Below are 23,031 nucleotides of genomic sequence, written 5' to 3'. Positions count from 1 at the left end.
AATGAGAGTAGAATACCTTGCCTGCACTTTATCTGATCACTGCCCACTACTACTAGTCCTTCAATGGAGAACACCGCCCCCTCGGACCCCCTTCAGGGCAGAACTCTCCATCTGCATCTGCATCGCGCATTACTTGGAGCATAACAAGACATTCAACAACTCTCCGCACCACTGAATGGGTGAGGGGTTGCTGCCATTCTATGAGCTGGGGGATCAGACATACACTACACAGAGAAGTGATGGCACTGTAGCGCCAGATGCACCCGCTTCAGCGAGAGATTGCAGGTCAGGTGGCTTATCCAGCTCATCTTGGTGAACTCTCAAACTTCATAGTGAAGCAGAAATACTCCTTCGCAAGCATGACTATAAATTTCATCTAACGAGACTACATGCGGAAGGCGACTGAGCGGGTAGACTACTGGCTTGGCTTGTCCGCGATGAACATCAAAACACACCCATAGGAGCCATCAAATTAAGCAATGGCGCAATGGCGCAATGGCCGTCACACAATCCGTCATAAACGATGCTGTGATTATTATCATACACTAAATCGAGCACCTCAACACCCCAACCCTGCGCAACTAGAGGCATTCATGACTAGTGCTCCTGTGCCCTGACTTTCACCAGTGCAGACAGCTGCCCTGGAAGAACCTATCCAGATTGAAGAGATACGCGTAGCTATAGCCCAAATGGTCAGAAATAAAACGCCGGGTACAGACGGCCTACCAATAGAATAGTATGTGTCATAATCAGCACATCTTGCCCAGCTACTGCTAGAAGTTTTCCAAGAGGAGTGGACACAAGGAGAACTGCCATCCTCCTAATGTGAGGCGCTGATAGTGGTCTTACCCAAACAGGGGCGGGACCCCACAGATGTAAAGTCATATAGACCTTTAGCTCTGCTTAATCTTGACTGTAAAACACTGGGAAAAATATTAGCAAACAGACTCCTTCCACTTTTCAAAACACTGGTCTCATACCTGGCAGCTGGGTTCATCCCTGGCAGCAGTACCTTTCTTAACATTAGATGCCTCTTGCGCATAATGCAGGAGACCCCCCTGCAGCGTATGGTCGAGTGGCAGTGTCACTGGACATCGAGAAGGCATTCAACACCCTTAGCTGGGAGCTCCTATTCATGGTCCTTTGACGTATGGGCTCTTGATACAAATTTCAGAAGTGGGTTCGTACGTGGTACACCAAGCCAATGGCAAGGGTGAAAACAGGACAACCTATATCCAATAGCTTTCCGATCTCGAGGGGCACCAGGCAGGGTTGCCCACTTTCACCTCTTTTGTTTGCCCTTGCCATGGAGCCCCTAGCCTGTCAATTACTCGTGCGAGCAAGGGAATGGGGGATCCCCTATATGGACGTTTATCACGTTATCTCATTATACGTTTAAGACACACTATCTTGGAGATGTACATGCATCCTTAGCGGACGTGATGAGGCTATTGGACACTTTTGGGGATCTTTCAGGTCTACGGGTGAACTGGTTGAAGTCATGCTTATTCCCTCTAGTTCAGATCCCCTCACACCTCAGGGACATATGCTTGGAGCATCGTCTGCCCTGGTGCTACGAGTCCATCAAATACCTGGGCTTTCAAGTATACCACACTACAGAGGCTATTCAAGATGGCAACTTGGGCCGCACACTTCGCTCTATCAGGGGATTGCTCCCCTTCTGGAGGTCAATACCACACTCGCCCATGGGACGGGTGGCGATCGCTAAGATGCTAATATTGCCCAGGTTTCTCTATTTCTTTGCAGCCCTTCCTATTTTGCTCCCAAGGAGTTATTTTTGGGAATTGATGGCCTACGACTCAAACTGATATGGGGACAGGGAAGACGGCGGGTTGCATTAACTACTATCCAATGCCCAATTGCAGAGGGAGGATTGGACGCCCCAGATTTCGAACATTACTATGCTGCAGCACAACTGCAATGGCCCCTACAATGGCTTAGTGTATGTACGAGCGCAGACCAAAAGATAGTGAGGGAGAGAATAGGTGACACTCCCAGGTATGTGTGGTTCACAGATTGCAAATGCCAATCACAAGAGGGGTCTGCCCTAATGGGGAATGCTCAAAGGTGTTGGGTTCGATTTGTGAGGGGTACATCTCGTGTCCCACCATTCTCACCCCTAATTCACATATCTCCGATGCTGGGAGGGCCCCACCTAGCTACATGACCGGACACCTTGCTCCGAAGGGGGGATCACAACCCTAGGGGATCTCTTTAAGGACAGCACTATAATGTCCTAATGGACACCATGGAGTTCGCAGACTTGGGGCCAGGCCACTTTGTGACTTATCATACCATCCACCGATTACTACATGAAACATAGGGTACAGGAGATGGGGAACAACCGCAATAGCCTGTTCTGCACACATTGCTCTCAGACACCAGCCAGAAAAGAATTATATCATCACTCTACACAGCACTACATACCAAAACTGGCATGCTCATGGAGGGAGCACTTGTTAGGTGGAATGCTGTTCTCCCACAACAACTTACGCCACCAATATGGGCAGGTGTACTACGTCATGTAAAGGAGGTTTTTCTCGTAACCCTTGATTCAGGTTCACAGTTTAACTACACTCATCAGGTCTACTTATCCCCACACCGCATCAACCACATGTTCCCAAATTCAACACCTCAATGCCGACGATGCAGGATAACAGCCACGGGATTTTAGCACATGGTATGGGTATGTCTGTGTTAAATGCATGGCACTTAATTGCTGCCCAGATCACACAGATCATGGAGCACCCACTGACCCCCTACTCCAGAATCATGCCCATTGCGAGTATGACCCAGAACCAAGACGGACAAATACCTTATATTACCATAGATTCATTGATTTGGAGTTTGTTTTGTTCAAAAGGCAACTAGCCATGCAATGGAAGGCACCTACATCACCGGATACCACTAAACCGTTCCACACGGTTTTGGGAAGAGTAAAGACAGAGGTGAGAGTTTTACGTTGAGGGATAAGGGCCAATTACGCACAGGCAGTGAAAGCTGGGGCACATAAGTGGAGAAATAAGAAGCTTACCTGCCATTATAGGGGTCACATTGCACTAAAACATATCCTTGACTACATATTCCCACCTAATGATGGAATAGTGTCATGCACATCGCAAGGGTAGGCCTTCAACTACATTAAAAACTATTTCGTAAAACTCTGCATGAAGAATTTTCTGGGACAATTAGGGCAGCTGGGCGAACTGCTTCTATGAGATTTTAATATGAACTGTATGATACCTATGCATTTTGTTGTGCTTAATGGAGTGCCCCTATGGATGTTACCCCTTTCCATCTCCCAGGACATTGTTCTGAAGTCTGATTGTTCACATTTGTTGTTCAGTAAACCAATAAAAATATTTTTTTGTTCAAAATAATGATGTAATGGAGAGTCATGATGACATCTTCTGCAACACGGACACCTAGAATGGCTTCTATTATGAATCTGAGATCTTTGAGAGATAGATCCAGGACTCCCAGTGTAAGGGACATCAGTATATGTCTGAGGTAAACTGTGGACGTAGCACAGGCTCCATAGATGTTGCAGGCACAGAAGGCTTAGGAGCTACCAGAGGAGCAGAAGGAACAAAGAAGCAGAAGATATAACTGGAGAAGCTCTATGCTCATAAGAATAATCTGTAGTAGATAAAAGGGACATTGCTGGAGACATGTCTCTCCAAGGAGTGTACACCCTGGAGTATTCAGAGTCTGACATATGTGATATGTTTCACCCTCTCTTTCTCAACATGTGGACCCGTTCAGCAGATAGGTGGAAGGATCTGATGGATTAGGAATCCTTTCATGTTAAATGCCTCTTCAATCTAAATACAGTCTTCAACACAGTTATCCACAATCAACAGCGAGTAAGTAGTGAAACCCAACTTTCAACATCATTGACCCAGACATACTCAGGGTACATCTTTGCTTTTTCTTTTGTCATCTTTCCCTGGGTCACCCTTGCAAGGGGTCCTTGGAAATGATGGAAGAAGCAAAAATAGAATGAACACCCTCTCAATGTCCCTCAGATCTTTCTGGGCACTGCCTTTTCATGCCTACATTTGGTCTTCAAGTTCAAACAGCCTGATCTTCTTTCAAACATGTTTTTACAGTATTCACAGGTGTCTGGATGATCGAGGTCTGTTTGGGCTGTCTTTCGCCAATTCACTTGGCACTTCACAAAAAAAGGATGGCATTTTGTGAAGAACAAATATTTTTCCTGTCAGAAATCAGACAAACCGAGCTGCTTAACGGTAAAGGTGTTGAGCAAAGGTGATGTAGAATGGTTTGAAAAGGTTTCCAAACAGAAAAACATTAAAAAGGTTAAGCTCTAGGTTTCTGAATCCTGCCAGCAGGAGCTGGAAAAAAATGACTGGCATAACATCCACAGTCAGGGCAAGATTTTTTTTCTTTAAGTAACTAGGTAAAAGATGGGCACTAAAACCTTTCAGAGGTAGTTTTAAATTACTTTTAAGCTAAAAAAAAAAAAAAAAAAAAAAAAAAAAAAAAAGACTTTTAAAACGTAAAACATTTATACATATATATATATATTTTTTTTTATTAAAAAGTGCTCCGGGATCAAGTGCATGGGGTAGGAGTTGCAACTCTGTGCTTATGACTAGCAATGAGGAATCCCTGGAGAAAAAGTTATCATTTAAATGTGACAGCAGGAAGAAGCACTCTTGCTCTTCCTCTTCTTCAAAGCTTTTTTTCAATCATCTCCTTGAATGTCCTCATTTAAGCCACTCCAATCATAGACTAAATAAATTACATAATCATAAATCTCAATTCTAACTGATGCATATTCAACTGCAGTAGCAAGCACTGGCAAAGCCAACAGGCCTGACTTTAATTTGCTAAAGCGTGCAGTGCAGGTCTAAAAAAAACAGAAAAATGTTACCAGACCTGCAGGTCCAAATATTTGAATTATCTATTCGACCTAACTATGATGCACTTGACCAACAAACTGCACTCACAAAATGCAAAGTGTTCTGCGAGCAGATATGGAAAGGTGGTCAACTGACCGCCAATCCAATCAAAATGATAGTTTAGAAATAAAATCTTATTACTCATAGTAGTAGATTGTCACTTCCCATTTAAAACACATGACGGCTGTTTAGTCTGAACTGGAAGAGAGCGAAAGACTGAACCATGCCCACCTCAGTTCAGAGCAGAGGGCAGAGCCGGATTAATTTTAGAAGGCAGATTGTGTCAGTGAGCATTAGCATAGTCAAACATTCAGGCTGGTGGGGTACAGTGTGTGTGCAGTGGCTCATATACCACAGCTTTCAATACTAATATCAGGAGAGAGGCAGCTCGCAGGCTCGTTTCTCACTGCCCAGGTGCCCATGGGACCCACATACACTTCATATCGCAGGATGGGAGTGTGAGTTATTCCAGCTGGTGCCACCAAAGTAAAGACCATATGACACATAGAGGGCAAGACTAGTCACTTTCCTATGTTGTGAATTTCAGGATTTTCTTTTTAATGTTCTAATTTCCTGTAAAATGTCTACCTCTTCTGCATCATCTCCCTAGATGTATTTGTTTTTGCTGGTATTTTGCCTCTGCACACTATGACACTGCAATTCAATTTCCTGTAACATGAGGTAAAATTGATTACCTCTAATTGGCATCAATAGCTATCCAGTGAGACCAAGTTGATGTAAATTACACCAATTTTGTAGAAGTTATATTTATTTATGCCACCTACATACATTACTGGAAATGTGTGCCTCCAGGTACCCCATTATGGTCTGGCCGACTGCAGCTTTAAAAAAACACGTTTTAATACATGTCAGAGATAAGTGCTCAGCCACGTCTAAAAATAATAATAATAATAATAATAATCTACTTTTAGGTAAATCACCCCAAACTGTGCCTTGTAGCCCAGATAACTAGATGTATAATGTATAAAAGTGGAATGCTTCTGCAGGCAGGTTGCTCCCCGCTCCACCATCCACGCCACCTCCACTCCCTGCTTTCTTTTCCATCTACCTGCCGCTGCGTCCCCTGCGTCCCCTCCCCCCTCCTCACCGTCTTTTCTTCTCTTCAAAACCCCTTTCCCGCCGCTGCGTCCCCTGCAGCCCCACCCCCCCAGCCTTCCCATTCGACAAGCCCTCCCTCCTCCCAGCTGCCACTCCCACTCTCCCCTCCTTTTATGGCAGACGCGGCGTGGCTGCGCCGCCGGCGCACCAAAGGCAAGCCCGTCTGCGCCCGTCCGCGCCAAGACCGCGCCCAGCGCCAGCCCCCCTGGCCCTCTCAGACACACCTACTCCCTCCTCACCTTCCACTCTCTCAACCCGGGCCCCCGCCCCACGTGCACCCCATCTAGCACCACACACTCATGGCCCCTTCACCTGCCACACCTGTCATTTCTCCTGCTCCTCATCCATCACACCAACCATAGCGACCCCACCTTCAACAAACACAACACCCCCAACGCAAGACTCACCCACTCTGCCCCACCAACCAACCCAGCCGCACACCAGCCCACAACCAGAACCCACCCCGCAACAACACCCTCACGCACCACTCCAACACCACCCATCACAACCACCTCAACTGCCTGCTCCTCAACACCAGCTCCCTTCACAAACATGCCATAGACCTCTGGGACCTCATCACATCACACTCACCTGACATCGCCTTCCTCACAGAAACCTGGACCAACCCCTCCTTCAAACCCGACATAGCCATCGCCACCCCCAAGGGATACAAACTCCAACGAAAGGACCGCCTCAACAGGCCAGGTGGTGGCATCGCCATCCTACACAGGGACACCATCAAAGTCACCACCAGCTCCCAAGACACTATCAACAACACAGAACATATGCACTTCCTGATCCACATCAACAACAGCTCCACTCTCAGAGGTACATTAATCTACAGACCACCAGGACCACGCCCAGACTTCTGCGACACCTACGCCGACACCATCAGCTCACACGCCCTTATCTCCACAGACTACATCCTCCTCAGTGATTTCAATTTTCACTTAGAAAACCCACAAGACCACAACTCTACCTCCCTCATAGACAACCTCACCAATCTCGGACTCAAACAACTGGTCACTGCACCCACCCACTCAGCAGGACACACGCTCGACGCAATTTTTACCGCAAGCCAATACATAGCCTACACCCACACCACCAAACTCCTCTGGACTGACCACCACTGCGTCCACTTCTCCTTCACCAAACCCCCCACACACTACCACCAACACACCACACCCTACCGCATGTGGGACAAGATCCCCACAGAACGACTAAACTCCCAACTGGCCCACAAACCCCCCCCGCCTCCCCCCCCACACCAACAACCCCAACACAGGAGCACACAACCTCTCCAAATGGATCACCACCTGCGCAGACACACTAGCCCCCCTCAGAAAACACATCACCACCGCAACATCAAGAACGCCCCATGGTTCACCCCTGAACTCCAAGACTCCAAACGCAAATGCCGCCAAGCTGAGAAAGTATGGCGACTAGAACCTTCTACTACCAACTTCTCCACCCTCAAAACCACCATTCGCACCCATCACCAACTCATACGCACTGCCAAAAGAGATCACTACAAGACAAGCCTTGACAACAACTCCCAAAACAGCAAAGAACTCTTTGCCATCATTAATGAACTTGCCAAACCCAAAGCCAGCAACATAGACCCCTCACACACACAGCCCCTATGCGACGCCCTTTCCAACCACTTCCTCCACAAAATCCTGGATATCCACAACAGTTTCATACCACACACACTCCTCACTCACCCAACCCTACCCCCACTCCTGGCCCCCCACCACTCTCCACCCGGACCCCCACCACACACAAAGAAACCGAAAAAACCATGAACTCCATCCGCTCCGGATCTCCCTCTGACCCCTGCCCACATCGCATCTACAACAAAGCCAACCCAACCATCGCCCCCATACTCTGCAACATAATCAACTCCTCCTTCGACTACGCCACCTACCCAGACCCCTGGAAGCACGCGGAAATCACCGCTCTCCTCAAAAAACCCCAAGCCGACCCAGAGATCCTCTCCAACTACCGCTCCATCTCCCTCCTCCCTTTCCCCGCCAAGGTTGCCGAGAAACTAGTCAACGCCCGCCTATCCCACTTCCTCGAAATAAACACTCTTGACCCCACACAATCCGGGTTCCACAAGAACCACAGCACGGAGACTGCCCTCATCGCATGCACTGACGACATCAGGACCAAAGTCGACAAAGGCGAGACCGTCGCACTCATCCTCCTAGACCTCTCCGCAGCCTTTGACACCGTCTGCCACCACACACTCCGCACACGCCTCCCCAACATAGGAATTCGCCACGAAGCCTTAGACTGGCTCACCTCCTTCCTCACCGACCGGACCCAGAAAGCCTTCCGCCCTTCCACTCCAACACTACCAAGATCACCTGCGTAGTCCCCCAGGGGTCCTCCCTCAGCCCCACACTCTTCAACATCTACATGATCCCCCTAGCCAACATCCTCTGAGCACACGGAATCACTATCCTCTCCTATGCAGACGACACCCAACTCATCCTCTCCCTCACCCGCAACCCCACCACCGCCAAAACCAACCTACACGCTGCTCTCCTCGACACCGCCAACTGGATGACCACTAACCACCTCAAGCTCAACTCCAACAAAACCGAGATCATCTTCGGTCCCAACAAAACCACATGGGACGACTCCTGGTGGCCCACCGCCCTAGGTCCCGCACCCAACCCCGCAAACCACGCATGCAACCTCGCCATCATCCTGGACCCCTCCCTCTCCATGACACAGCAAATCAATGCTCTAACCTCCTCCTGCTTCCACACACTCCACACCAATGTTCCCTCTAATTTTTTTCCACTGTGTGCTGCAGTGTGCGGTCTCTGTGTGCTGCAGCCAAGGATACGTGCGCCAAGAAATTGACCATTCACACGCGTGCAGCGCATAACTAGCCAAGATCTTTGGCATTAGCCTCTCCATACCACTAAAGCAAAAAAGGGATATCATTGCTCCATGCAATAGGGCATCAAGGCAGTTTTGTGACCTGGTTGCACACCCCAAGGACATGACCCGTTAAGTGCCACCTACACCCCAGTTAGAGAAAACAGAAATCAGGAGGATGAACCATTATGAAACTTTAATGAATATTCTCAGAGTGCTGCAGAGGACCCCGCACATCAAATACAGCCAGTTGTACAATTGGTTAACATTTACAGTTTGATGAACACACTGCTGATGAATGCCATGATGCCCCTGCCAAGATACAGGCTGAGAAATGTTCCTACCCCACCCACACACGGACTGTAGGAGAAGCTGCATCAGAGTTTAGACAAGTCAGGTGCCAACGTTTGATGTGAGCCATTTTTAGGCCTACTGGCTCGTTCTGGCAAGCGGACAAAAAAAGTGTTCTGTCCATTCAGACGGTAAATGAGCAATGAAGGTGCCTTTACGTCTTGTTGTTGTCTTGTCACATTTGCTGTGCATGATGCAGGGAGCGACGTTGCAAGAACGTTGCAACATGCGCGCTTGCCAAAGGGGCCTGCGCGACAGGGGAAGGAAAGGTGCGCACGCGCCTTACAGGGAACATTGCCCGCGGCCTTTAAACGCTGTTTTCATTGACTTCAATCCAGATTCAAATATGAGCATTTTCTGCAATAGGAGAGCACGACTATCGCTCAAAAAGGCTTATTTGAGCTGAGAAAGTGATAATGCATATAAACAACTATGAAGTACGACAATGATGGAAAAGTTGATAACAGCAAATTTTTTACTGTTCTGAAGCATTTCCTAGCTCATTAACCATTCATTTTCAACATAAATATCACTTGCTCGCTCGTATACTAAAGTACGGCAAATTATGTTTAAAACACTCCCCGCGGCCTTTAAACGCTGTTTTCATTTACTTCAATCCAGATTCAAATATGAGCATTATCTGCCTTAGGGGAGCACGTATATCGCTCTAAAAGGCTTATTTAGGCTTAGAAAGTGATAACGCAAATAAACTACCACAAAGTACAGGAATGGTGGAACAACGTGCGCGCTTGCCAAAGGGGCCTGCGCGATGGGGGAAGGAAAGGTGCGCGCGCGCCTTACAGGGAACATTGCTCCACACCCTAAAAAAATCCTTCAAATGGATTCCCCCAGAGGCCAGGAAGACAGTCACCCACGCACTCATCAGCAGCAGACTGGACTACGGGAACACACTCAAACTCAAACGCAAACTCCAGAGAATTCAGAACACAGCTGCACGCCTCGTCCTTGGCCTCCCTCGCCACGAACGAATCTCACCGCACCTAAAATCCCTTCACTGGCTCCCCATAGACAAGAGAATCACTTTCAAGATCCTCATCCACGCACACAAACCCCTCCACAACACCGGCCCAACCTACCTCAACGAAAGAGTGAACTTCCACACGCAACCTCGGATCCGCCGACCTCACCCTTGTCACAGTCCCCCGCATCCAACGCACCACCACAGGAGGCAGGTCCTTCTCCTACCTCGCCAACAAAACCTGGAACTCCCTCCCCACCAACATTCGCAAAACCAAAGATCTCCTGCTCTTCAGAAAGAACCTCAAGATATGGTTGTTCGATCAGTGACCCTACCTGCCCCCCCCATTTTTAATTCCCCCCTCCCCAGCGCCTTGAGACCCTCACGGGTGAGTAGCGCGCTCTACAAATTTATTTTATTGGTTGAATATGTTAAATATTAAAGAAACGTGTCCTTTAGGTGAATGGCTACCAAATTCTGTTTGTCACTATATAAAGAAGGCAGAGGCATAACAACACACTATTCTTACAATCGCAACTCATAATATACTAGGAACTCTTCAACAGTTTTTGCTCTTTTATTATTTATCAAAATCTAGTTCAGCAGTTCCAGTACATTTTTGAGATCTGTAGTTCAAATGTAACTTTTAAAGATCGTACTTTGTGAAGTTTGAGAGCAATAAACCGGTTTCCCTTCCCTTTAGTGGCAGTAATTACAGTCTTGAGGAGCCATGAAAAAGTGCTCCACCTGGAAATAATAGAACACATCTAAAGGAAGAAAGACTGGAGTGGGGCAATCACTTAACACATGCCTAGGATGTCTCATTTAGAAGTGGACAGGAACAGGTGGAATTACAAAGGGCCCATCAGAAGCCTGACTTTTCACATGAAGATGCAACAGGGAGGGTAAAAGGACAGAAGCCTTTCAACAGGAGAGGTGTCTCAAAAACTAGCCTCTGCTCACATCAAGAGAATGCATCTGGGAGGGGAACTGGAGCTGCTAAAAGGTGAGCCCGGGTTCTGCAATCATCACAAGATGCACGTCGGAAGGTTTACAGTTAAGTACGTCAGGAAGTGCTGAATAAGGAAGATCGTTATTTAGTGGGAATTCTTGCACAGACTGATCCTGAAAAATACACGGAGTACTGGATAGTCCACTGGGCATAACTTGAACACCACAACCAGCTTTGGGACCTTGAAGAAAGCTTCATAATTTTCATGTGAAGAAGACAGAGATGTCACTTGACTGAAGAAGGGCTTCATCTTGTGAGGTATAACCAGCAGTCCATTTGGCAGTCGACCACAGAGGACCCTGTGAGAACCCAGTGTGGAGGAAATGGTAGCCTTACTTGAGGACCATGAAGCTGTAGACGAGCTCATGACGGACTTTACCAGCAACAACAACAATTGGGATTTAGTCATTTTTGTTGCCCTTGGAAATTTGTGGTATCAAATTTTAATAGCTAACTTTGAATTTACAGCTGGACCAACAAAAACAGCTTACCTTCTTTCATGTTGGAGAAATCTAAGCACTGGAAAAAGACTAAGTCAATATGTATTTCATGTGAATGAGTAAGCTGGCAAATCATCCCAGCAGCAAAGCATCATCGGTGGGTACCAAATCCAACGTTGTCAAGGTCAGAGCTTTAGGTGCCAAAACTACAGGATTTAGTGGGAGCTAGAGAATAACAGGTTCCACTTTGATGGACTCTCTCAGGCATCAGCTTCCTAGAGCAGTTTGACTTCTTATCCCTACATATTGATTTTCTACAATGCAGACTTCACATACACTGAGGTTAAAAATAAAAAAAAACACATACAGCAGTAAAGGTACAAAAAGCATACATTTCTGTACGATAACATAAATGTTTGTGTATGAGTAAATTTATGTATGCATACATTTACAATGAGTTTTGTTACTTTGGCTCCAGGTCCATTACGCAATCGCTGAGTAAAGTGAAAGCGGGAACTACACTTATTAGTGCACTGGATCACTTACTGCATTGATACTGTACTTTAGGACAATACAGACCAATAAATTGCTTTACATGTCTGGTGGCATAATATACATATCAGTTTTAAATGACAGGCTGTAACAGAAACAAGAATGGGCAATTTTTATTTGAAAAGAAGTCTCTAAAGAGATCTCAGTTAAGAATAAAACTAATCTTACCTCCAGATTCATCCATTTTACCTACATCATATTGGTTTGGCTTCAAAACATTATGAACATCTAAGGGAATCAGAGGCTGGTAGCTGTCTATAGTTGTGGTAGTTTGGGTTTCATCTTCTGGAAGGCTGGAATATGTGGCAGGTTCTGGAATGCTAGGAGAGGGGGGTGATGCAGTTTTAATCTGCTGCACCCTACAGTCTAAAAAAAGAAAAAGGAAGCTGTTAGCGAAAACAGAGATGTGTGTGTACTACAGTTCATCTGTTACAGTGGATTAGAGCATTAAAATGTGATCTAGTACTGTGAAACGTAAGAATAGTTTACAAACTTAACTGTAATTACAGAACCCTGAGTTCTGTGCTTTGGGGAGAGGAGTGAGGGGGTTGGAGTGTTAGAAAAAGAGGGTGGGAAGTCTAGGAGGGATAGGAGTATGAGGAAAAACTGAAAGAGGTAGGGTCTGAGGTATGGTTTGCTCAAATGTCTATGTTGTGCACGTTTACAAGTGTTCATTGGCGTACATGCATGGACTACTAATTCGATGGCCCTAATTCCGAGTTTGGCGGGCAGAAAAAGCCGCCCGCCAAACTCCTGCAGTCAGAAGACCGCCAGTACAGTCTCCTTCCCGTCGGCCCTATTATGAGTTTCGTGCTGGGTCAGCAGGCAGAAACACCACTTCTGCTCGCTGGCCTAGCGGGAAATGCACAACATTAACGCTTGCTCATAATAGAGCCAGCGACACTGCTGTTGTGCGTTGGGTGCACTAGCACCCATTGCACAAATTACTGTTTGCAAAGCAAAGCAGACAGTGATTTGCGCGACGGGCTGGCCAGGCGGGCCCCCGCACTGCACATGACAAGTACATGGGCAGGGCACCCCGTTTTCCGGCAGCCTTTACATGGTGAGTGAAACTACCATGTAAACGCCTGTGGAGAGAGGGGTCGTAATCCCCAGGGCAACGCTGCTTGCAGTGCTGCCCTGGTAGATTGGGACCACCGGCACCACCAGGCCGTCGTGCAGCTGAAAAGTGGCAGTGCCGGCGGTCCGACTATGGAGGTAAAGCCATGGTCGTAATGTCACGGTCAGACCGACTGGTCCGATCGTGACCGCCAGGGTCATAATGAGTGCCTATTTATGGACGAGCTGACTGCTCACTGGACTCTGCGGTCACCACTTGCCCAGGAAGGGACTACATCCCCCAGGCTTCCTTGCTTCAAACTCGCACTTATAAGCGCTACTGGATCCACTCAGCGTGGGACGCGCTGACTGCTCACGAAACTCTGCGATCGCCACTTGCCTAGGGAGAGACTACCTCCCCCAGGCTTCCTTGCTTCAAACTCGGGCTTTTAAGCGCTACTGGATCCACGCGTTATTGATTATTTTCTAGTGGATGCCAGGCTATGGCCATCTTTAAAAGACATGAAGGTAGGCTGTCGTTACGAGAGCAATCATAATCCCCTGCTTCTCACTTTATATAGTGGTGCATTTAGGAGATCGCAGAAAATTCATTTTACTGAGGTCCCGGAGCCTCTCTTGGATAATAGTCATACTCGTGTCAGCTGGCCTAAAGTAATGTCCAATTCTCACTTAATTAAGGGTATTTACCAACTGTTTTTAGATGCTATGGCTGATTACAAAGAGTTCGAAATAAGCAATATTCCAATTCTCAGCATCCATGAAGTAATGATGGGGGAATTGCAAAATATTTTCTATAAGAAGACTACCACCAAGCGCCTTGATGATGATCATAAAATTAGCGAGTGGTTTAATAAGGACTGTTCCGAAGCCAAATCAGCCATTATGTGTCGTTCCCGGGGGGGGCGATAAAATCAGCCAGATTTACCTATAATAAGACCATAACACAGGCAAAAAGAAGCTGGGAAGATAAAACCTGGCAGAACATCCTTGATGCAATCAAGCAAAATGATAATGCGACATTCTGGAAGTTACTGTATTATAGACACAGAGGGGGCAAGAGTACAATCCGTACTCATATTTAACCTGAGAGCTGGGTGGATCACTTTACCAAACTATATGCTCCACCTAGCAACCTTCTAATTATCGAAGCCCCCCTCCAGCAGATGGTTAAAACAGGTCATCTCCCTGATGGTTAAGGGAAGGATACTCAATCTTACTGACCCAATTGTTCTTACGATGGGGGAAAGTATTGCTGCAATCAACTCTCTAAAATCTGCAAAAGCACCGGGTCCAGATAAGATACTGGGGGATCTTTATAAATCTGAACCAGTAATATGTTCCTGGTACATAAACATAATTTCAAACACAATAGCAGCTGGGGGCCCAATTCCCAGTACCTGGAAAGGGGCCAAAATAATTCCTATCCATAAAAAAGGTGACGTAATTATTATAGATCTATTAATCTCATTGACAACCTCCAGAAAATCTTTGCCAATCAGCTTCTGGACAAGCTACTTGATTGGGCTCAAGATAATCAGGTGTTATCCCCACTCCAGACGGGCTTCCGCCCAAAAATTAGTACGGTGGATCAGGTTTTCAGGCTGATGCTCTTATACTGGAAATATATAGTCCTTGCCAAGCAAAATTTATATGTTGTCTTTGTGGACCTGCGGTCCGCTTTTGATATGGTCCCTAGAGAAAAGTTATGGGATGTCCTGCAGAGAATGGGTACTCCTAAAATTATAATTTACTTATTACAACGCCTACATGAGAACACACGCTCAGGTGAGATGGGGTAACCAGGGAGAATTAACAGATCATATTCCTATTCTATGAGGGGATCGCCAAGGATGTGTCCTGGCACAAACTCTATTTACTCTACTTATAAATGAGGTGGTACAAGCTGCGCCTCTCTGTCAAAACGATGCCCTGTCCCTGAATGGAGAGAAAATTCCTATTCTACTTTTTGCAGATGACTCACTCCTCATTTCTAAGACCCCAATGGGTCTTCAGATTCTTATTGACAGGTTTAAATCCTTCTGTGTAGATTATGGATTGGAACTAAATGCTAGTAAAACCAAACTAATGGTGTTTAGTTCTGGGCCAGTAAGGAGATGAACCATCATTCTAGATGGGGCCCCCCTGAGTAAGGTTAGTTCAATAGATTATTTGGGAGTGAGGTTCTCGAATAACTTTCATTGGGAAGATCACATTAGCAAAAGTGTGACAGTTCTTCAACACAGGTCAGGTGCTATCCTGCGCTTTTATAAAAGTACTGCCACAAAAGCTGTCTCCCCGGCTATTAGGATCTATTCGGCAAAAGCGCAGGGTGCTGCTGCCTCTGGTGCCGAGGTGTGGAGATTTTGTAATACTAATAAACTGTCTGTGGGCGAAAATTGCTTTGCTAGAGCAATACTTGCGTGCCCACGTAGTACACCCTTAATCCTGTTTTTTTTTTTTGGACCTTGGTTTTGACCGCATTTCTGATCTGATAACTTTGAGACTCCTACTCTTCTGGGTAAGGATCTGGACTACTCCAGAGCTTGCCATCTACAGGGACTCTCCTTCTTGGCATCCTAAAAAGACTTAATGCAGTTTCTATTCCAAGGCTTAGGCATGTGTCAAAATGGTTTTGTACCTTGAGGCTTGAGAGCTATTGGGAGAACCCACAGCATTTAGGAAAGGCCCAGAAACAATCCCTGAAATCCGCCTACTGGTCTTATGTAAGAAATAATCAGCTCTTTTGTACATCTTAATCAAATTCTGGATTTTAAGTGGTATCCCCAGTTTGACTCTTGTTTAGATCTTATTCCTGACTCATTGGGCAAGAGTCTGTATGCCCGTTTTCGTTTTCGATGTTTGGATGTCTTTAACCAGTAGCTGGAGATTATCATCAACATCCGATTTATGTCCTATCTGTAATGACGCTTCCGAGATTAGTTCAGTTTGTCAGAAATTGGGCATAAGACAATGTGGTATTGCCTTAAGGATCTTGAAGAGTGACATTTTGACTCCTCTAATCTATGCAGTTAGCAAGTTCCTTGTGGCTGCATGGCATATACGCACTTATTTTTTTAAATATTTAGAAATCTGTAAATATGTATATTTTAGGAAAATAAATGAACGGTCTTAACTTATTGCAATTGTATACTTATTATTTGAGCCCCTTTTTAAAAGGTTTTTTAAAATTCTGGATCAATGTGCTTTTGTATTGCTTTGATGGTTACTGATGACCGAATAAAGCTTGTGTGATGCTGATGATGATGAGTGCCTATGTTTCTACTGAGATGGGATGTCATGTAAAAGTATGAAAACAGTTTTACATGTGTAGCATTTACAAAATATTGAGCAGGAGGAAGAGCCACTACCCTTCAGTGTCACCATTTGCAATTTCAAATGCGAATGGTGACACTGAAGGGTATTCTGTCACTGAGCAAGACTACTCTTAGTAAGACATAGATACAACATTAAGAGAATGGAAAATAAAACTAAAACCTGCTTAAAGAACCAGATTTTAAATGATTTCCTAAATATGAGATGATTTAATATTTTGGATGGTTTTTACTACACATTTTACTTTGTCGAATTATTACATCACTAGTCGGAGGGGTATCCCAATTAAGCTTCTGAGTAATAGGACTAGTCACCCCTCTGCATTTCACATGAAGAACTCATAAGTTGCTACAGGGCAACATGGTAGCATGTAACTGCTCCTTTTGTTAATAAACGCGATGCAATATGGTTGTCAGCAGTCAGTTAAGTCTTGTACAATTCAGAAACCAGATCTTCAGGACTTCTTCTGAGAATACAAGAAATTCAAAAGCTACACATTTACTCATAGCACGCTTATTTGATGCAGATATTCACATAAAATTTGCTTCACCCAACTGAAACTTTAATTCAGACTGCTTAAAACACTTGATCGCATCATTTGTTTTTAAAGATCAAAACTTGTTTGCAGCTAGGCTAACCCTTCCCTCTCCCTTTAAGCAAGTTTTTATGGTTAACCTATCACAGACTTTAACTGGTATATTTGATACTAGAATCACATAGGTTGTGTGGGGCCTTTAACTATTTACCCCCATGTTACATACATTATAGGGATCATTACTGTTAACAATGTTGGGTTTAACAAGGTTGAGTCCCCTGTTTGCTAAACTGGCATTTAGCCCACTCTATTTTGAGTTGAGCAGACTGTCATGTTTGTGGCAGCAGTGCCCCTACTGGTTCTGTCAATGGAAACCCTAAACTAATGGCCAGATGGAGTTCAGGCCGTCAGTGTAGATACATCAGACCGTTTGCTCTATTTAGAGCACACGGTCTGGTTCCACTGCTGGTCCGAAACAGAGAAGAAAAAAATATACAAATAACCCCACTCTCTGGAAGAAAACTCCCAAGGTTTCAGAGTTATTATGGTTTTTACTAAACAAACTTCTGCTTTGTATGTTTTTGTAAAGAAAAAAAAAAAAAAGAAAAAAAAAAAAGCACTCTTGCTGAGCGGCCGCCTCACACATGGCAGCCGCTCATGAAGCTTTCAATATCTTCAAAGAAGACACAGTGGCTGTGGATCCTCTAAGGCACAGCTATCTCTGCAGGGCTAATGGAGATCTCTGAATTTGGAAGATGGTACTTTGACAAGGATGGTGGCGGTAATTACCTCGACCACCCTGACACCAGGGGGCAGCTGTTTAAGTCTAAAGCAGGCTCTCCATCTTCAAATACAAGAAAGGTGATAGGAGAAAGACTTGCAAATAGTTTAAATCACTGGCAATAATTGCTAGGATCCTGTGGCAAACCAACCAACAGATCCACATATGGCTCTACCATGGCTACTTAGGGCATTAGATTCAACACACAAAAGGTGATGGAAGGAATACTAGCAAAAGGTCTAAACCACTGGCAATCGCTCGGGGTAGCTTTCCAAAGTACTGCTTTTCACCCACTGTGCAACTGTAGACATAGACCTGCCTTATGTAAATCAGTACTGACTCTATTCCTGATGGGACCAGTCCATCTCAAACTACAGTGGCACAGTGGGCAAAAAACAAAAGGTTTGAATGCTATTAAGAAAATTTGCTATTGGCATAGACTATTTGCAGACATTCCTACCATCAACTATTGTGTGTTCAAATTTCTGTCTTGTCACTCTTCTGATTCTGTCTAAAAATGGCTGTTATCGAGTCTATCCAACCAACCTTTCCTTTTGGGAACCAAGAGAGACAATACTTAGCTTCCACATGAATGCTGATATTTCTTGGTGAATACTGCATAACATGATCTGGAACATTAAAGTGAGCAGCTTTAAAGTTGTAATCAGATATGGTGGTCTCACAAGGCGTGGAGTCAGATCTCATGACTTTACTCCATCCCGCTCTTTGAAGTGTTAAAATCATGCTCTAATACTAGAGAGTCGGTTGCAGCTGCAGTCAGGAGATAGATGCTTATCAGCCAACAGGAATGCCCGACTTCTGTCCGAGGAGCAAGATAAAAGCATAACAGCTTAAAAGTGAGCAACTTTAGGAGGGCAGGTCGCTGATACCACCGTATGCAATTAGATATACACTGCCTGATAACTGTGGGCAGTAGTAGAGGCCTAGTCCTGGTAGCACACACTGAAGTAGGCACAAGTGCATGCATGGGCAAAGGTTGTGAAATGAATGGGCAGACCCATCTAATGACACAACATGCACCTGCCACCTGAGGTAGCACAGAAATGGACCTATGATCCAAGACGTTGAAGCACGGGCAGCATGCCTCTGGGCTGAAGTGAACATATTAAGCACTACTGAGAGAACAAGGCAGAAGGAAAACAATCTAAAAAAAAATGTTCAGCTAAGCATTGATTGTTGCAACATCTTTCACAATGAGCTGAAAGCAGCAGAGAAACTGCAGAAAAAAGGCGGAGGGGGGGCGGAAACCTCTACATGACTGTGTTCAAAACACATTCTCTGAAAGCAGGAAGGTGGAAGAGACAAGAAGAAGCTGGGATTGTACCAGTGGATCTGCCAAAAGGAGAGAAGAGTAGGGTGAGAGTGCCCAATCAGTGACAACCACAGTTCAACGAACACTGACCGACAGGGTTTCGGGTGCTCCCAGCTGAAGTGAGTGGCCCTGTATCAGCTAAACTGAAAATGGGGGAAGGTGGGAAGTGGGGCCTCTCCCACTTCAGAAGGTTTATGCTGACACCTGTGGCATTTGCCATATTGAGCCAGTCTGCCTGTGGAGTACGGTGGTGGAACATGATCATTAGCTGCAAAGTGTGCTGTGAAACTTAAAGGAGTGACTTGAAAGCTGTCCTTCGTAATTGGCAGTTTGAAAACTGCAGGGAGACAATACCCAGGAGCATCTTACAGCTGGCCACTCAATTTCAGAAAAGCCCTTACAGAAAATGTAACATTTCCTGTATAAGGATACGCTGGCACTCTGGCACCTTGTAGATAGAAGGGTTCAGCCAAAAATGCTGAGCTGTAGAATATAAACACTGGCAATGCTCTATTCACCTGCCTCATTATAACCAAGCTCACTGTTAGAGAATATCAATCATTCCAAATATACTCCAGCGCTTGACCAATTAAGGATATAGTAGGGGACAAAAGAAAAAGGGAGCACTTCGCTAGTGTACTATTGCCTCTTAAGAGCACAGTGTCTCTTCCTGCCATCATCTCACCTCATCTACATCTTCTTGCAAATGGCAGAATGAACCACCTGCAATACACCTCATTCTCATCACATAAGATCACCTGGAGTTCTTTTGAAAATACATAAAACTGGAGCTTAGTTCCATTTAAGTTGACTTAAAACCATGCGTGCAAAAGATGTGGAAGAACATTACGATAACCAATAGCAGACTCTGGATGAGAGATCAGAGAAGCAGACTCAATGTGACTCACGAGGTTGTCCTTGAAAGTACAAAACATAGCACACCAAGCACAAAACGAATTGGAGAACTGATTGGGATGCATTTATTACAAATCCATGGCATCCCACAAGGGGGTAGAGGATGAAAATATCCACACAGTTGTCATTTATCACACACACACACACACACACACACACACACACATTCACAGGGTGATTTTGGCTTGCACAGAGACCTGCCTCTAGACATTCTCACCAGAGTTCACTCATTAAGGAAGACATTTTGAGAGGGAATTTTCAGAGGACACTATTAACTACAACCATTTCAAGACCTCTATGCCACAGTGTTTTTATGGTTCAGACACCAGTCTGATCCCTGAGTCTGTGTGTAATCGCTCCAGGACGACAGATTAACATATTTCCATTCAATCAAGTTATAATACGTAAATATTTATTAGCAAGAGTAAAGTATCACTCATTTTGATGCATCCTCCCTTTTCTTTAATGTAAACTGTTTATCACAGACAGTCAGTGTGAAAATAGGTTGGAGGCAATAATCCCCTAGAGACACAAACTTTATCACTCTTTCAAGCACTTGTGATAGACGAGAGGTACTTCTTTTTGCACAACATCTATTTGACTAGTCAAGGAACAGCCCACAATAGGCAACAGGCAAACCTGTGACGTACTAAATACCACATTTTGTCTGTTTCTATGCAGAAGAAAGGTTGTTGGGCCCAGGTGCTTTCGCCTGTTCTAGATTAGAGTTTTCTACTTTTACTTCCTCAAGTCTAATGGGCACATTCAAAGAGTCCTCCTGAGCCGGTCAAATCCGTTGTAAACCTTGGTATGTTACATAACCTTTTATTTTATTCTATTTTGCTTTCCCTTCCCTATGTTGCTCTTGCTTGAAGGTTCCGAACATTTGGCAAGTGCACCTTTGGTCCAATATTTGACAGTTGATTGGTTCTTCTATTTCCTTTACTTTGAGAAGTTAATAGTATTCTGCCGTATCTATGTCTAGAGCTCTAATTTGGACTCTAAGTGCCACCCTTTTTTCTCCCCATTTTGTGGGGAAGAGAGCTTTTGAGCGTTTTATCTAAGTTTGGCTTCAGATTAAGTTTATATTAAAATTCTCTTCTTGTTAAAGAGAAAAAAGCTTCAATTACCTCCTCTTTTAGCTGCTCCCATAGGACATTCTTGCCATGCACTCCATATTGTTCTCCTGCATATAACACTCTAAGCTGCTTTGGATGTTCTTAACTATCATTTTATCGTGTAGGAAGTTATTCTTTAGCCACCCCTGTTTTTGCTCCTCTTTCTAAACATATCCAGGTCCATTCAAAGTAACCCTGATCAGAACCACCTATGTGCCTGAGGTTTGAGGACTGAACAGTGCGAACACAGGCGTTACTCCCACCAAAAAGTGGTCATGCATATATTTTTTAGCATGAAGCTTATGAAACCAGCTGTTGTAAATAGTATCTGTAAGAAATTAGGTTGTTCATTCACTGGGCTGTAAACCTTAGTCAAACAGCAACCACACTCCTAGTCAGGGTAAGTGTCTCGCAAACCCTGAATTAGCCTGTGTTCACCCTCTGGGAGCTTTGCACAGAGCAGGCAGGTTTAACCTGGAGGCAATATATAAAGTATTTGTGAAACACATCAAATATTAAAACAGTCAACACAACGCACACAAAGACACCACACCTGGTTAGAAAAACAGAACATAATGTAATAAATAAAACAAGATCAAAATGACAAAAATCCAATAATCAGAACTTGAGTTAAGATTTTTTGAAGAATAAACTGTAAAATAGTGCTCAGAAGCAGAAAGCGCCAGGGTGGCACCGTAAAAAATGGTATATCTCACTTAGCTTTTATGCTTGCTATAGAATGTCCCTGTTATCCATTCCAGTTTTCTAAGAAGTTCTTCCTGAAGCTTGTGAAGGGTACTTCTTATATTGTTATGGGACAGTGGCACATTTAGGCTATTCCTGACAACAGTATATCCTGGGATGCATAGGGGAGTCTTAGGACTGATTAACGTGAGCAAATAACATTGGGAAAACAAACTTGGGTTTGTTCAAGAAGTGGGTATTCTCCTCCCAGCAAGAACCCTCTCTAGTTACAGCAAGGCTCGCTACACCCCCCTGCCCCCGGGAACAGGGAACAAAACCGTCCTAAACAAAGTACACTACAGAGGCTCTGATAATGGGACAAAATAGGATTCCAAAAACCAGTGACATAGGAAACGTAAACCTCCGAGCAAATAAGTTAAGACTTTGTGCTGGAGAAATTGGAGGCCTTGAGATCTCTACCTTTAAAGCATGGTTTGGGGCCCTACGTTGATAATTTATCCAACACCCAGAACAGCTCATATCTAGGTATTATGGAAACTCCTGGGTCGAAAGACTATATTGCAGATACACAAAACACTGATTAATAGCACACCTTTCACGCTTGACAAATTGAAAGACTGGAGGGAGTTGGCCCGCAAGATGATAATGATAAGGACATGGTGATACGATGCCCTTTGGGGGTATTTGGCGGGTGTAAATAAAATTCTACACATATGCACTACGCATGCACACAATCACTGACATTTGAGGCCCGACTCAGCTCTCTGAGAGGATGTAATGGAGACTCCACTTTCTTCCTCATATGGAAATACCCCACGATGCATGGATTCTGGAGAACAATCGTGACTGTCTGAAATCTCCTTCTGAGCCAGATAAATGTACCAATCACTGTTTTGGTATCTGATATCATTTTTGCGTTTTGTTTCATATTCAA

General features: G+C 44.9%; 1 protein-coding gene across 2 annotated transcripts in view; it reads right to left on the bottom strand.

The window, feature by feature from the left end:
* E2F5 (E2F transcription factor 5) overlaps window positions 1-23,031 on the bottom strand; it is a 178,045-nt gene that overhangs the window by 55,908 nt on the left and 99,106 nt on the right. For both annotated transcript variants that reach the window (XM_069220425.1, XM_069220427.1), the window contains exon 7: window positions 12,466-12,663. In XM_069220425.1, the coding sequence (XP_069076526.1) occupies window positions 12,466-12,663 (198 nt within the window). The remainder of the gene's footprint in view (window positions 1-12,465; window positions 12,664-23,031) is intronic.

The sequence above is a fragment of the Pleurodeles waltl genome, chromosome 2_2, assembly GCF_031143425.1.
Source record: "Pleurodeles waltl isolate 20211129_DDA chromosome 2_2, aPleWal1.hap1.20221129, whole genome shotgun sequence".
Classification (NCBI taxonomy): domain Eukaryota; kingdom Metazoa; phylum Chordata; class Amphibia; order Caudata; family Salamandridae; genus Pleurodeles; species Pleurodeles waltl.
Note: the sequence above shows the minus strand (reverse complement) of the source record. Positions and strands in the feature narration are given on the sequence as shown.